Genomic DNA, 14924 nt, shown 5'->3' with positions numbered 1-14924 from the left:
CCACCACCTACAACGGCCTGTACAAATTTTACCCCGCCAACATTTTTCAGTGCAACGACTACCCCACCAACACCATAACAATAACCATAATTATCACCAACACCATTGTCGGCTGCCGCAGTTGAACTTGACTCGGGCTACTCAATTCTCAACCTCTCCCCCGACCCATATCAATCATAACAGGAATATCTACCTTGGACACTCCTCAGTCCTGCCCCCAGCTACGGACGCAACCATGGCCAACGAAGCCGCCGTCGACAAGGTGACCCAGCAACTCCAGGACCTGCCCCCCTTAAAGGCGTTCCCGAACTGCTATCCCGACATTAATTCTACCGATATCTACCGCTCACATCTCACCCAAAAGCTTTCCGGGATCACTGGAGTAGACGAGAAGGTTATCTACAATGCCCTGCAATGGACCAACTCGTTAGACAAGGGTGATCTCGTGCTCGCCATTCCTGCGCTGCGCGTCAAGGGCAAGCCTGAAGAGCTGGGCAAGCAATGGCTGGACAAGTGGACGGAATCTCCCCTCGTCCACAAGCCAGTTCAGAACGGAACCTTCCTCCCATTCTACTTCAAGAACGAACCCCTCACCAAGACCGTCATCCCCCTGATCCGATCCAACAAAGCCCAGTACGGTGCCAACAAGGCTGTGGGCCTCAAGGACGAGAACGACCCTTCAAAGGGCCAGAAGCGCATCATCATCGAGTTCAGCTCCCCCAACATCGCCAAGCCCTTCCACGCCGGCCATCTGCGAAGCACGATCATTGGTGGTTTCCTCGCAAACCTCTACGAAGCTGCCGGGTGGGACGTCATTCGCATCAACTACTTGGGTGACTGGGGAAAGCAGTACGGCGTCTTGGCTCTGGGCTTCAAGAAGTACGGAAACGAGGACGAGCTTACAAAGGACCCCATCAACCACCTTTTTAACGTATACGTCAAGATCAACCAGGATACTGCGGCCGAGAAGGAGCAAGCGGACAAGCTCAAGGCAGAGGGCAAGGAGACAGAGGCCCAAGAGCTCCTCGATAACGGTACCGATGAGCAGGCTCGCCGCTACTTCAAGCAAATGAGCGACGGTGAACCTGAGGCTCTTGCCCTGTGGAAGCGATTCCGCGAGCTCTCCATCGAGAAGTACAAGCAGACATATGCCCGACTCAACATTCGTTTCGACGAGTACTCTGGCGAGAGTCAGGTTCCCGAGGAAGACATGCAGGAGGCCGCCAAGAAGCTGGCCGAGATGGGCCTCACCGAGGAGGACAACGGTGCCCTCCTCGTCGACTTCTCCAAGCACGTCGCTGGCAAGCCTGGTAAGAACCTGGGCAAGGCTATCATTCGCAAGAGGGACGGTACTGCTTTATATCTCACCCGAGATATCAGCGAGCTGCTGAACCGCCACAAGAAGTACAACTTCGACCAGATGATCTATGTTATTGCCTCGCAACAAGATCTTCACTGCAAGCAGTTCTTCAAGGTCATCGAACTCATGGGTCACAAGGATATTGCTGCCAAGGTTCAGCACATCAACTTTGGTATGGTTCTGGGTATGAGCACCCGAAAAGGTACCGTCAAGTTCTTGAACGACATTCTGCGAGACGTTGGCGACCACATGCACAGCGTTATGAAAAAGAATGAGGAGAAGTATAACCAGGTAGAGAATCCGGAAGCTGTAGCCGACATCATGGGCATTAGCAGTGTCATGGTTCAGGATATGACTGGCAAGCGGTGAGTTACATATTCCATTTGAGGCCCCATTCCGTTCGCGAACGACGAGCTAACTCTCTTCAGAATCAACAACTACGAATTTAACATGGATGCCATGACCTCTTTCGAGGGTGACACTGGCCCATACCTCCAATACGCTCACGCTCGTCTGTGCTCTATTACTCGACGTGCAGCCCTCAGCGATAAAGAGCTGGATACTGCCGACCTCTCTCTGCTTACAGAGCCTCATGCCATTGGCCTCATCCGAGTACTTGGGCAATGGCCAGATGTCGTACAGAACACCCTCAAGACATTGGAGCCCACGACTGTAATGACCTACCTATTCAAGATGACACACGCCTTAAGTGCCAGTTATGACCATTTGCGAATTGTTGGTAGCGAACCTGAACTGATGAAGGCTCGTATGGCACTTTATGACTGTGCCCGAATCACACTTAGCAATGCTATGCGTCTGCTTGGATTGTCTCCAGTTGAGAGGTAAGCGCCGCTATTGTATTGACATTCTGACCTTGAATGTCGTCGCTAACATAAAGCTTCGCAGGATGTAATGGTCAAAACGGGACTACATGGAAGAGCGATACCCCAAGGACGGAAAAAAGATATTCAAAATAGGTTGGGGAGATATTGGACAAGTGATCTGATTACCAGGGAGAGTTCAGCGCAAGCGCTGGCGCCTCTTGATTTCTGACCGTATTGAATAAATTAGCAGTATCCAAATGTCTGAAGGATGCTAGAATTCGTGGGTCACATCACCACCCGACGTGCTCGTCCTTCTCTCGGCGTGATGGATCTGTATGAGATGTGCTAACGAACGCTCGGGCCGCATCATACATAGCGCTGTCGGCCAGGCGTCTCAGGTCAAGATGATACCAATGAAACGCACGTCCAGTGCCGGGATACGAAGTCGTAGGACAATAGCTCTTCTCGCCATGCAAATTTTCCGTGTTGTCAATTACAGCAATGATCGCGGCCTTTCAGTCAATAGCGCCATCTTTCAGCCCCTAAAATCCGGAAACATCCCAGAGCTCGATATGTTACTTGCTACCTTCAAGGGGGCTATGTGGCCGGTGGTCTCGATCTGAGCCCCAGAGGGATCCACCATGCCTAAAATTCTGTGACGTCTATCGAGCGCATCAAATCACCCATTGGCGCCAAATACTCCTTCTTAGGCAGTGGAGCGCAAGCTTCGGCAAAGCCACCAGCAATTTTTATTTCATCTCGGGCATGTAGGTAACAATGTTCTGGGTTTCTTGAAACGATAATCACTCCGTATCCTCGCTCTGCAAAGTCTGCAAAGGTAACGCAAGTACGACAATCTGCACTGACCATATTCGCGCGGGTGCTGTGCAGGTGATCGTCCAGTACACCTGAGGGAGCCACCCGCTTCCTATGTTTCAAGATGTCGGAATAGTGTAAAACTAACGACAACTACACGAGCAACCTGAACCCACAGTGCATTCATCAGTTCTCTGCCTGGACTCATCGTCCTTGTATCCGAAGTTCTACGGGATGCCAGACAGCTTGGTCTGTGCTATGCTCCATCACTCAGAATGACCAACAATACGCCAGCGCAGCTACGGTTCGGTAGCTCAAATGGAATTGACATTGCCTGAGCAGACGAGGGGCTTGTACCGTACGAGCACACCAAGAGATTCATAGTCTAACTTACTTCTGATATCTCATGCTGCCTGTCGCGATGTAAACCTGGCTGATACCACTGATACACGCAGATTAGATATAGCCTGCTACGCTGATCTGATGGAGTCGACTAGTTCGATGATTTTGAGTATTGACAAAGCTGACGATCTGTTTCAAGCGTCAAATGTCTGTGACAGGTGGGTATACGAGTTGCTCTCGGGTAGTTATTGGTTCATGTGGACCTCCTCGGGCTAAGAAACGGTGCGGTGCTCGGTCTCTCAACCCTGGTAGTGTTTCTATACATGTAATGTTGTGGCCATCAGATTTGCTCCAGTAGAGCAATGCAACCCATCCAAGCACTGTACCACCGCACTTGTATTTCGGATGACGAGGGGTTGTTGCACGCACAATATGCACTCGGTACCGGTAGGATGGATGAGGAACTTCGGATGGAGGGACATATGCTCTAGTGAATCCGCTTTTCACTTGTGAGGGTTTTCATCCTGGGGTGTGGAAGACAGGGAGGCCCTATAAGGACACGGCGAGCAGAGATCATCCCTACCGTGTTCAGATATTGCTGCTGGTGCATTGACAATGATGTTTCTTATAAGCCCAAGTTCCTTTCTGTTCATGAATGTCCGATGAGATTACCTTATTATTTTCTTTGAAACTTTTTCCTAGCCTGCATCTTTTCTTTTCATCATCGATACTCTTGTGTGTCTTGTTAGTATTTCAAGTGATCCTGGTGTATACTGGACCTTGTTTTCTAGCCCAAGTATGGCTTTGTTACTGATAACACTTTCTATTTCCTTGGTTGCATATGTATTATACCTCAAAAACAAGGCCGCCAGTAGAAAACAGTTTCCGCCTGGCGCAAAGCGATTGCCAGGACCAAAGGGTAGGACAAGAATACGTTATCCTCATGTACGAATATGGCTAATCAATGCTGAAGGCTTACCTCTTATCGGTCGCATCCATGATGTGCCACCTGAAAAGACGTGGCTCAAATTCTACGAGTGGAGCAAAGAGTATGGTCCGATCTATCAACAAGAAATGTTCGGGTCTGTCCATATCTGGATATCATCGGAAGAAATTGCACACGAGCTACTTTCTAGGAGAGCAGCGGTCTATTCGGATCGTCCTATGATTCCAAACCTTCCAAACAACCGTTATGCAGGAGAGTATCTTGCTCTCCATGGTCGCAATGGTATGACGCTTCACATTTTTCTCAAACATTTCAACATCATTGACGTCTGTCAGAAACATGGAAGCGCCAAAGAAGGCTTGCCCAACAGCTGATGACCACTTCTGCGAACGCATCATTACACAATTACCCCACCAAGGAGCGAGATCGATTCCTGTACCTGTTATCGCAAGATCCTTCGCAGTATCGCGAATATATCGAGCAATTCACTGCACGCACCGTATCTCGTCTCTCATGGGGCAACACACATCCCGCAGACGTTTTGCGGAAGACTACCCTTGGCTTACTGGAGACGATCTCACCGTCGGGAGCAATCCCTAATATTGTCTCATGGTTGATGCACGTTCCCTATTTTATGTCGCCATGGAAGCGAAAGGAATTCGCTCGCCACGAGGAAGAAGCGATAGCTTGGAAGAACAATATGCAGTATGTATATGATCGCCTCAACGACGGTACAGCTCAGCCCAGTTTCGTGAACACGTTCCTCAGCAAACTCACCAAACAGGCCGACGGTGCAAACTGGGGCACTGAGCACGAGGCCATGTATGTCGTTGGCCAGATGGCCATCGCCGGCGCTCTCACCATCGGATCTCCAATTCAGAGCTTTCTCCTAGCTATGCTCCACTACCCAGAATGGCAAGAAAAGTTACAAGCTGAGATCGATGTGGTCTGTCATGGAAACTGCCCTGCTTGGGAAGACTGCGAGAAGATGCCATTATTAAGAGCTGTTGTTAAGGAAGTTATCCGCTGGCGTCCTCCCGTCCCGACAGGTATCCCTCATGCGACCGAGGCTGACGATGTTTGGAATGGATACTTCATCCCTAAAGGCGCAACAATCCATGCTCTAGAATGGTGAGTTCTACCCTTATCTACTTTCTTTGTCGTATTTTGCTCTGTTTTGGTCGACTACTCTCCGAAATACCCCTGTTTTGAATCCAAAACCGTCTCAGCTTCTTCCAGCTTCCCCTGAGCTATGGACGTCCGAAAATGTGTACTAGACTAGTCTATTAATACGCTACGTATACAGGGGAATCACACGCGACGAAGCCATATATCCTGACGCAGAAGCATTCAATCCCGCGCGTTGGCTCAAGCCAGAGTATCCTACGTATAAGGAGCCCCTGTCACAGCACCCGCACCTGAGCGGCTTCTCCCAGTTCGGATTTGGGCGCCGCACCTGCCAGGGTGTGCCGATCGTGGAACAGAACTTGTTTCTTGCTATGGGTGGCATGGCATGGGCGTTTGATATACGCAAGAAGAGACGTGAAGATGGATCCGAGGTCGATGTTCACTGGGATGACTTCACGCCGCTGCTTATTGCGAAGCCTGCGCCGTTCAAATTTGATGCCACGCCCAGATCGGACGCTGTCATGACCAAACTTTTGGAAATGTGGGATAGTGGAAAGGGCGAGGACGACATCGAGGTAGAGAAACAACAAGCCACGACCAGGAAGATGGCTGATGATCTTGCTCGAGAGGGTTCGAGCAGAGAAAAGGACGAAGATGCAACCTCCATGGGTGGAAGTGACACCTCTGGACCTAGTGATGACGAAAGTGAAAGCAGTGGTTACAACAGTCTCGAGAATAGCTGCAGCAGCACTGGGGAGCTGCATATCTGGGCATAACTCTCGGTGCCCATATTTAGATCAGTTTGCTCTGTATAATACTTGAGCTGTAGCTGATCTTACTGTATATATAAATATCATTTATCTTGTTCGATGTATAATCTATTTTCGTGGAACGTTCAATTCTCTCATCTTGCAAGAGTGGTGACTATTGCTTACTTCATTACTGTGGTATTGATGGTTTTTTCTACGGTCATAGCTGAGTACTCTACGGTTCGACCTCTGGCCTACCATTCACGGACCATCAATCTCACTTTGGCTCATTGGTTGTAGGCTACGCCTCCTGCCACGATGTACTGTTCAGATTCTAGGAGTTCCATGCCGAAAGCTAAAATGATCTGGGAATACATTGGTGTTTCAACACTACCAAAGGGGAGCCTGAGGGATCAATTTTCACAGTTCCATGATAGCTATCTCTTTCCTTAGGCGGATTCTTGATCCTCTGCCAAAAGCAACTTGCGCCGCGTTTAGTTCAGACAACTTCTCACTGTCTACTTCTAGCCAACGTTACAGAGCCGAGGGAAGGGTGGGGGGGGAGTCTCCGCATCAGGCGCATACAGCTTAACGTCTTGATGGACGATGTAGGAAATTGTGGTTACATCCGTCCGCCCCCCTCCCCCTCCTAGGCATGCGGACCCTATCTATCGTTTTGCCGGCCGGCGGTACGACGCGAGTAGAGAGATTAGGGGCGGGTGGGTAGAGGCGAAGTGATTCTTTCATGCAGGCACCGACGTATATCAGCAGCTGACGCGATTCTTCGCACACGCAATGGGATTACTGAGCATTTCTACTCTATCGGTAGCGCCAATATCCTCTCTAGCGCGGCTGAAAGCAGTCTGATTCAATAGCAAAAATGTTAAGGTACTTCCCGAAGCTGTAGCAGTCGTGTCGGTACCAACCTGGATTAACTGTGTCACATCGGCTTTCTTTCATACAGGGTCAGAGGGTGTCCCGTTACGGATTCACGAGCCTCAATTCAACTATAATAATAGCATCAGGATCAAGCCTAGGCCGATGTAAAAGTACTCATTATTATAGTTAAGGTTCTATGAAGAAGCCTGTGGACCCCCCTCCCCCCTTTCCATCTTGTTTTCTCGGGCCGTCACCTCTCGGTCAGCTTGCGCATATAGATAGCCCATTCCTTTCTTATCTTTTATTTCTTGGAGGAAGAGTTCTGCTAAGTTGTCATTCGCAATGATGTTCTGGCGAAACCAACGCCAACGTCCAGTGAGCCCGAAGAATGGCAGGCCCATACGCCATGAAGCGAGCAAACCACTTTCGTCGTGGCCGTTGCGGACGAATCCCCCAGGGGAAGCATACCATGGTTGCGGTATCTGCTGCAAATTGGTTGATATAACGTCAAATAAGGTCTGTCATCTTCTCGATGAAGAGTCTTACTAGATCGTCAATTTGCGCTTCTCACGTTTTTTTTTAGGAAAGCAATGGACCACTAGGTCATTTGGCAGCCTGGGCCAAAACTGGAGATGGACGCTTAGAACTTTCATACTAGATTACCACCCAGCGCCCTTGCGAAGTTGTTGGTGCGCCTTGCCATCATGGGCACTGAAGAACGCCGGCGGTCCCAGTAAACTAGTTCCGTATAGCTCTGACCTGTAATTCATCCCCAAATCCCAGTAAATGTCATTGAAAGAAGAAGCGCGTGGGAATAGGAAGAGGGTAGTCAATACGAATTGGGTTTTCAGCTGAGAAACCCTGACGTCAGATTGAATAAAAGTGAATACAAAAGAATATAGAAAACTTCCATATCTCTTGGTCAGACCCAGGACCCACTCAGTCTCGCCCTCTCTCAAAGAGATGATTGCATCTAGCATAGACATGGCCGCCGCATACCAAAGACCTGGGAATTACGATAAGGGAAGAAAGTAGACGTTGCAAATAAACCGGATGGAAAATTAAGTGACAATCGAAAGACCAGATTGACGGCTGTCCCAGGGACAAATCAAGCATAACTGGGAGCATCGTTGCTGGGGGGTTCATTTCCTAGAGAGACAGCATAAACTTGACTGAACTCCCGCAGTATTCTAGCTACACGAGGAGAGCCAGTATATAGCAATTTGTGATATATAGCTTAAGGCAGTTCATTACGACCCCTACTTTCATGTAACCATACTAGATTAATAGTTTGTGGAAACTCTAGGATAATAATCCGAGGTACACAAATCCTCAAAAGGATCCGTTCAAAATGCGAAAGAGACGGAACACGAAATTCGAGCAAAATGGTGTCTTCGTCAATAAATAGCTAGCATATGGGGAGGAAGAATTTAGACTCCTCGCACTCATGCATCTGCTAACTCGGAAGCTTGGTGATGGGGATCGATCAAAACCTAAGATCCAAATGCCTAAGATACGAAGAAAGAACCAAGATCCTCTCTTATAACTGGACTATTGATAAGGTGTTCCTCGAGTATGTGATGGAACACCAACACCAAATAAGGGAATGTAGCCTGCCGGCGCTTTCCTTAATTATACCTTCCAGTCTCTTAGGAACCTGTCAGGACTCCCTATCAACCAATTCATATGAATACGAAACTATTGCCCAAGAGAATAAGTTTATATTTTTGATATCATAAAATAAAGCCAAGGGTGATAATACAACTCATCGTCGACCGGGTCAATAATTAAAGGCAGATACTTAGTGTGCCACCCCTCCTGGATGGTAGCAACAAAGCAAGTCTCAAGCCGGCCCACCCGTTTCGCCTTACAATATTCCCAATACCAAGGATACCAGCCCGACTGGCCCCAGTCCAGGATCGCAACAACCCTCGGATTGGGCCCTGACGACAGAAGAATATTAGGGGGGGCAAAGGTCATTATGGATGAACACAATGGGCACTTGACTGCCGATGTCGACATCGCATGCGTCATGAAATTTCTGTACTGCCTCCGAGCCGAGAAATAGGCCTGCGAGCTCTGGGGAAGGATAAACAAAGATATCGTTTAGTGGACGTTTGTTAATGCTCCCTGTCGAAGTTAGATATACTTACCCATATTTAGTCGTCCAGAGAGGCGTATTACCAATATAGTTACAATATAGTTATCATGTTCATCTGTGCTATCGTCCTCTAAGCACCCACCATGCCCTTTAGTTCGTTGCATACAGCTTGTCGTTCATTCTCGTCCATGTTAGCAAATCGTGTTTGCAAAGTGTCGCCCTTGACCCAAGCCATATAGATAAACGTCTGCTTTCTCTCTTCAGCCCAGCCAAAGACCTCAGGAATTGGCACTTGCCCGTGCAGCAGCTGACGTATTAAGGCTTGGGTCTCGGCCTCGTTTATAGTGACGTCGGCCCCATACTTAACGATCATATCAAGAGAAGGAAAAACAACCGGGCATGGGCGATTGAATGAAGTGGCACGATCGTGCCCTGATGCTTCGTTAAGGGCCCGGACCTCTGCTGGTGACGGTAGTGTAGAACCTCGCCGCTCCTGGAAAAAGCTTGACTCTGGGAAGATCTTCGTATTAATGGATGTAGGGCTAGCTAAGCAAGCGCTCGCCTCCAGATTCTCAACTTCTGACATGAGAGCCAGTGTATGGGAGATTTCTTGAGCGGTAGATAAGTGCGGCTCGTTCTAATTCGGTGACTGTTGGTGGCAGACTGATAAGGAAGAATGGGATCTGTTTGTTATTAGGGTGATGTTTAAATTCCTAGCTAGTAAAAGCTCTGTTAAATACGATTAATAAGACACGACTTCTTAATCTCGGCTAATTATCGGCTTTAGCGCTAGACTTATAAGGTCGGTTATTATTAAAGTAATAAGTATTAGTTATATTATTATAATAAGAGGGTTAAGTAAGTTATACGGCTTTTATTAAAGTTATTCTAAGCTTAATTATTATAAGGTTTAATAGATAGAACTTATAAATAGCTTTTTTTTACTATACTTTTCACACTTTTACTTAATTAATCTTTGGTTTTTTATAATGAACCAGGACCACTGTCTTGTCCCCTTGGTTATAAGCCTCGCGACGAACTCGCTGGTCCACTCGCGGGCTGATCACTGAGAAATGAATGGAAAGGATGAACTTGGTGACCAAAATAGTATTAATTAGCGACAACGAGCCATTCTCGTTGTCTTCCGAATGCACTGCTGCAAAAACCAACAACTTAACTGTGCAAGGAGTGAAAAGCATGCCCTAAGAGACTATCTGCAAGTTCCATCCCTTAGACCTTATATTGATCAGGCCGTGAACAACTCCGACGAAGGTCGTACGACCCACTTAGCCCCGTTGCTGTAATAGTACAGCCAACACTCACTACTTCAATAATAATACATTTAAAAGACAACGTGAATGGCTCGTTATTGTTAATTGATATTATTTTAGTTATCGAACTTATTTTATTTATAAAGTAATTAATTAAGTTAAGATTATTTTATCTTTTAATTATAAGCCTTATAATATGCTTATCAGCTAATTTATAAATTATTCTAAACATCGTATTATACGTCGTTCCTCTTAACCTTGAAGACGCCTAATATGCTTGTACAGTTATAACGACACTAATTGGAAAAACATAGCTCTTGGGATTCTATTTGTTGCATTCTGCAAGTGGAAATACTCAATTTGAGCCCCAATGACGGCAGCATGAGTTGAAAGTGCAATTGATTGAGGCAATGTTTCCACCCGACTTGTCCAAACCCGATAGCCCACATAGAAAGAATGACCGCACAGAAGCACACTGCGAGCTTCAGGCGGTACAGACTTTGGACCGCACCCCTACAAGATCGCGACTCGCGATGATCGCCAGATCGGGTCTGCAGGCACACATACCCGATCAAAGTAGAAAAACCTCCCCCGGCATTCCTGTAAAGTCCTACTGCATCAATCAGATTATGCGCTCAACGCACTTGCCAAGCAGCAATAGGTCACGGAATGTGTTGTGACTGCATCCCGGGCCAGAGCCTTACCATTTTCGTCGTGGTGGCTGCACAACCGGTCCCAGCCTGATTCAAATCAACCTTACCATTCAGGCAACCTTCCTCGCATGTGTTTCAGCGCGACCAACTCAAGAGGGTCACAAGGCTGGCTGCTAAGTCCTTAATAGGTGGTCAGCACTGATGAGGTAACGAGGATCGTTGCAAGAAGTAGGACTAAAGAGATTACGGTTGGGTCAGGTCAGCCAAAATGGCCCCCAAATTCTCGGTAAATGAATGCCAAACTACCCAATGAAGCGGGATCTCTGCATTATGTATTCTTTGCTTTCCAATTCCAAATCTGCCTCGCCGAAGTCACAAGCTTATACAGATCGAAAAATAACTCAGCATGCGTAGCGCCCCTTTGGTCTACTTATCGCACATTTACGTAGTCGGTCCTGCTCCCTCACAAGCATGCCAGGATGCGTATGGTTGGCGGCACAGAGTATATCAATGCGGGATTGCCACCATGGACGCGAGCATGAATAGGCTCAGCGCCTGAAGTGGAACTTTCTGAACCCAATTGGAGCCCAATATGAACTCTAGGTCTCCCGAAGCTCGATGGAAAACCCAAACAAAGAATGGACTCGCTCGTACAGGGCGTGCGGTAAAGGGAGCACTGCGGTATGTCGTAACCTAACGTTTCACGTCATACATATCGAACAATTGCGCCGAAGGACAAGGTACTGATTCAGACCTAGGACCGTGGGCGAGGGAGCTAAAAGGCTGCGAGAACACTTTCATCATGACAAGGCTTCACAACCCACGGCCCCGTGCCCTCAGCCAAACACCCCGGAGGTCAAAGAAGATCATCATATGGTGAACCAGACTGAAATACACAATGTTGACCTTCCGAAGCCTTTTGAATCGTTCCAGGATTCGGAGGAATACAAAGACGTACCTCAAATTTATGTCCACCGAACCTCAACCGCTTCATCGATATCATTTTCTCAATGTGGGCGAAGAGCTTCCTCTGTATCCCATATGACCACGCGCTCGTCTGCTAGAACCTCAATTGACGACGCTGCCCGCCCAGACACGGGAGCAAAGGAATCCGGAGCTCCCACCACGCTTGACGCAGTGGAAAAAATATCACATAGTATTCATAAAAAAGCAACGGAAGTATTATCCCCGTCTCCTATAAAGGTTGCTACGTGGCCTCGCCATACATCTGACGAAACTGGTGCGAAAAATCCAAGCGAGCAGGAACTGGAGAATCGCCAAGCAAAGAACAATATCTTTATACCACACCTCATTGTCGAAGAAGTAAAACGAGAACCCGGACAGCAAAAGTCCGATGACCAGCGGGTCACCCGTCTGTCCGCTGGTGTTACTCCATCCAGAGCAGATCGAAAACAAAAAGAGCTCAGACAAAACTTTTCTCCTGCGGCAATGACAAGAGCGCTAATGGCGTCACAGCTGCGCAGAATGCCCGCTGGCGACAAGGCGCAATCGGCCAAGTTCATCGAGCTGTGGGAGAAAGAACTTCTACCGGCCATAACACAGATCTTGGACATTAACATTGACGGAGGGTATTCGGTCAATGTCCGGACTGGAAAGGCGGCCGACCATCAAATTATAGACGTACTGACCACCGCAAACGCCGCCCAGAATTGTTCTGAGGCGCTGGAGTTGAAGAAAGCAGCGATACTCCCAGAGAAGCTAAACCTAAAGACCAGTTTCAAGTTCCGAGGCGGCAAGAGAGAACACTGTGTTTCTACATCTAGCAGCCGTTCATCATTTAGTACGAACCAAGACGGCGACGACGCCTATATTGAGGAGATTTTGGAGCCACGAATCAATGTGGGTAGGCACGACGACCCCCAAATGGGTGACTCTGTTGGGCCGACGTTACCGAGCTGCCGGGGCAGCGCCACCCTCGGCCCATCCCTGCGGATCGCTAATGCCGTTTATCGGCTCCTAAACTGGCACATCTTTGACGACAGACGAGGAGGGATGAACTACAGCTGTGACGCGCCCACGCCACCGTGGCTCGAAGTTGTACACCCTTCATTGGATGATCTGTCACCTGGCCTCGCTCATGTGCCTATTGGACACACGGTCGCGTTTTCCGGTCGGATGTACAAGACGACAAGGGTGTCGAGAATGCTGCACGCTTTCTACAACGATAACTCGAGAGTGACCACGGACTGGGTGCTGTGCGAAACCAAAGTTGCGGAAGATGCTATCAATAAGGTCCGACACATCGTGGAGGGGCAGAGGCGTGACTTGTTCTCTATCGGTATAGTGGGCACTGCAGACCCCCCGATACCCTCGGGCGAGCCAGGGCCGATCGTGTTCTCTACCGGACGGTCTAGCGGCTTTACTTTTGGCAGGATATGCAAGGCTCGAGGCTGCGTCAAACTCGATGACGGGTCAAAATTGCGCGACTGGGCCGTCGAAAGCATACGAAGTCTCCCAGATCCGATTTGGAACGTGAAGGAAATGGGTGTTGGGGGAGATTCCGGCGCGGGCATCATCGACTGTTGCACGAACAAGCTTCTGGGGCAGCTGTGGGGTCGGGATAAATACGAGGGCAACGCTGATTCGGAGCCGCGCATGACTTATTTCACGACTATGTCGGACATCTACGACGATATCCAAGAACGCTGGCCCGGTGGTGGATGCCCTCGTCCAACCTTGACTGGCGAAACAGACACACCGGGTGCCATCACGTTTCCCACGCACCCTCCACTAACAAGCATCCCGGAGAATGTGAACGGCTTAGACCATGGCTCGATCCCTCATGGAATAGCCGCATATGGGCCTTGGGATGGTCGACGTTCCAATGCTCGGACAGCAAAACTCCCGCATCAGTATGGGAGCCAGGTTGTAAAAAGCTGGGTAACTTTTCCCCACGCAAAGACATGGCCAATGAAGATCTCGACACCATAGAAGCAATATGGTCGAAAATCATCAGCAGTTGGTGGATTCTTGACTTCGAATGACGTTCATGCCCGCTATATGTGATTCGGTCGCTGCTAATTTTGTAATTTCAGAAGGGCGCATCTTGCGATCAGGGAGAGGAGCGTTGTCTTTGACCAAACCAGATAGAATCAACTGCAATTTCTGTTTCTCAGCAGCGCCCCGCTAAATTTGTGACTGTGAGCTGGAGGCTTGGTCAACATAAGCAAGTACCCGTCCCCCCAGACGGGAATCCTTAACTCCTACAAGGCGACAGGTGGCTTGCCAGCAGCGGGCATGGGGCGCAGCCATCAGAAGGCTTCTGCCTGGAGGCCTCGGCGATGTCCGCTCCCAGTATACAAGGCGACCCGCACTTTTTTCATTATAGGTTCAATTGACTCACAATCTAACTTGAACTCAATTGCAGTTACCCATCTGGTGATTCAAGATTAGGTCAGCTTTAAGTCAGTTCTCGTATTACCAAAATCCGGCGACATGGTCCCGTCCCAAAAAGCCAGGCCACGGGCCGCTGCCGCCAACGGTACCTTGCCAGAACCAGAACCAAGACCAGCTCCAGCATACCAGTCAGTGCATCCTGTAATTAAATTTGCAAATGCGCCGACGTACCAATACCAGGGAACAGATCCGTTCTTTTCCATTGCAAGCTCTGATCTCGAATTCAATGCAGCACAACATCATTTCCAGGATCTTGACGCCGTGTCGACGGCTTGCGCTCCGCTAGTCCATAGACAGGATTCTTTTGATGGATCCTTTGGCCCCTTTGCCATGCAACAGTGCGGGATGGAAAAGTTTCCAATCCTCGAATCGTCCCGCTATCCATTCATGTACGGGCCAAGCATGGTGGCGCCGCCGAGTATATCGTCACACTCGTCG

General features: G+C 48.7%; 4 protein-coding genes across 4 annotated transcripts; 3 read left to right on the top strand and 1 right to left on the bottom strand.

The window, feature by feature from the left end:
• Window positions 1–235: 235 nt before the first annotated feature.
• On the top strand, window positions 236–2273 carry BKA67DRAFT_536192 (arginyl-tRNA synthetase; the record flags this gene model as incomplete). Its single annotated transcript, XM_046100122.1, has 3 exons — window positions 236–1725; window positions 1789–2202; window positions 2267–2273. The coding sequence occupies 3 exons, from the start codon at window positions 236–238 to the stop codon at window positions 2271–2273; spliced, it is 1911 nt and encodes a 636-aa protein (XP_045959170.1).
• A 1709-nt stretch (window positions 2274–3982) lies between these two features.
• BKA67DRAFT_291408 (cytochrome P450) lies at window positions 3983–6200 on the top strand. Its single transcript, XM_046096015.1, has 4 exons — window positions 3983–4261; window positions 4316–4570; window positions 4624–5419; window positions 5595–6200. Exons 1-4 carry the CDS (start codon window positions 4141–4143, stop codon window positions 6190–6192), a joined length of 1770 nt encoding a protein of 589 aa, XP_045959169.1. The 5' UTR covers window positions 3983–4140; the 3' UTR covers window positions 6193–6200.
• A 2563-nt stretch (window positions 6201–8763) lies between these two features.
• On the bottom strand, window positions 8764–9838 carry BKA67DRAFT_636987 (uncharacterized protein; the record flags this gene model as incomplete). Its single annotated transcript, XM_046105683.1, has 3 exons — window positions 9284–9838; window positions 9052–9192; window positions 8764–8987 (listed from the first exon to the last, which is right to left on the bottom strand). The coding sequence occupies exons 1-3, from the start codon at window positions 9729–9731 to the stop codon at window positions 8764–8766; spliced, it is 813 nt and encodes a 270-aa protein (XP_045959168.1). The 5' UTR covers window positions 9732–9838.
• Window positions 9839–11379: 1541 nt separating this feature from the next.
• On the top strand, window positions 11380–14264 carry BKA67DRAFT_291377 (uncharacterized protein). The gene is made up of 2 exons (XM_046096014.1): window positions 11380–11750; window positions 11828–14264. Exons 1-2 carry the CDS (start codon window positions 11662–11664, stop codon window positions 14019–14021), a joined length of 2283 nt encoding a protein of 760 aa, XP_045959167.1. The 5' UTR covers window positions 11380–11661; the 3' UTR covers window positions 14022–14264.
• The last annotated feature ends 660 nt before the right edge of the window (window positions 14265–14924 follow it).

The sequence above is a fragment of the Truncatella angustata genome, assembly GCF_020726525.1.
Source record: "Truncatella angustata strain MPI-SDFR-AT-0073 chromosome Unknown BKA67scaffold_4, whole genome shotgun sequence".
NCBI classification, from domain to species: Eukaryota; Fungi; Ascomycota; class Sordariomycetes; order Amphisphaeriales; family Sporocadaceae; genus Truncatella; species Truncatella angustata.
This window is presented reverse-complemented; position numbering and strand designations above follow the sequence as displayed.

Bases quoted from the DNA above. Each gene is read 5' to 3' on its own strand.
- BKA67DRAFT_291408 (XM_046096015.1), top strand. From the start codon at position 4,141: ATGGCTTTGTTACTGATAACACTTTCTATTTCCTTGGTTGCATATGTA. The intron at 4,262-4,315 runs GTAGGACAAGAA...TCAATGCTGAAG, and splicing joins GCGATTGCCAGGACCAAAGG to GCTTACCTCTTATCGGTCGC. The intron at 4,571-4,623 runs GTATGACGCTTC...GACGTCTGTCAG, and splicing joins TGCTCTCCATGGTCGCAATG to AAACATGGAAGCGCCAAAGA.
- BKA67DRAFT_291377 (XM_046096014.1), top strand. From the start codon at position 11,662: ATGAACTCTAGGTCTCCCGAAGCTCGATGGAAAACCCAAACAAAGAAT. The intron at 11,751-11,827 runs GTATGTCGTAAC...ATTCAGACCTAG, and splicing joins GCGGTAAAGGGAGCACTGCG to GACCGTGGGCGAGGGAGCTA.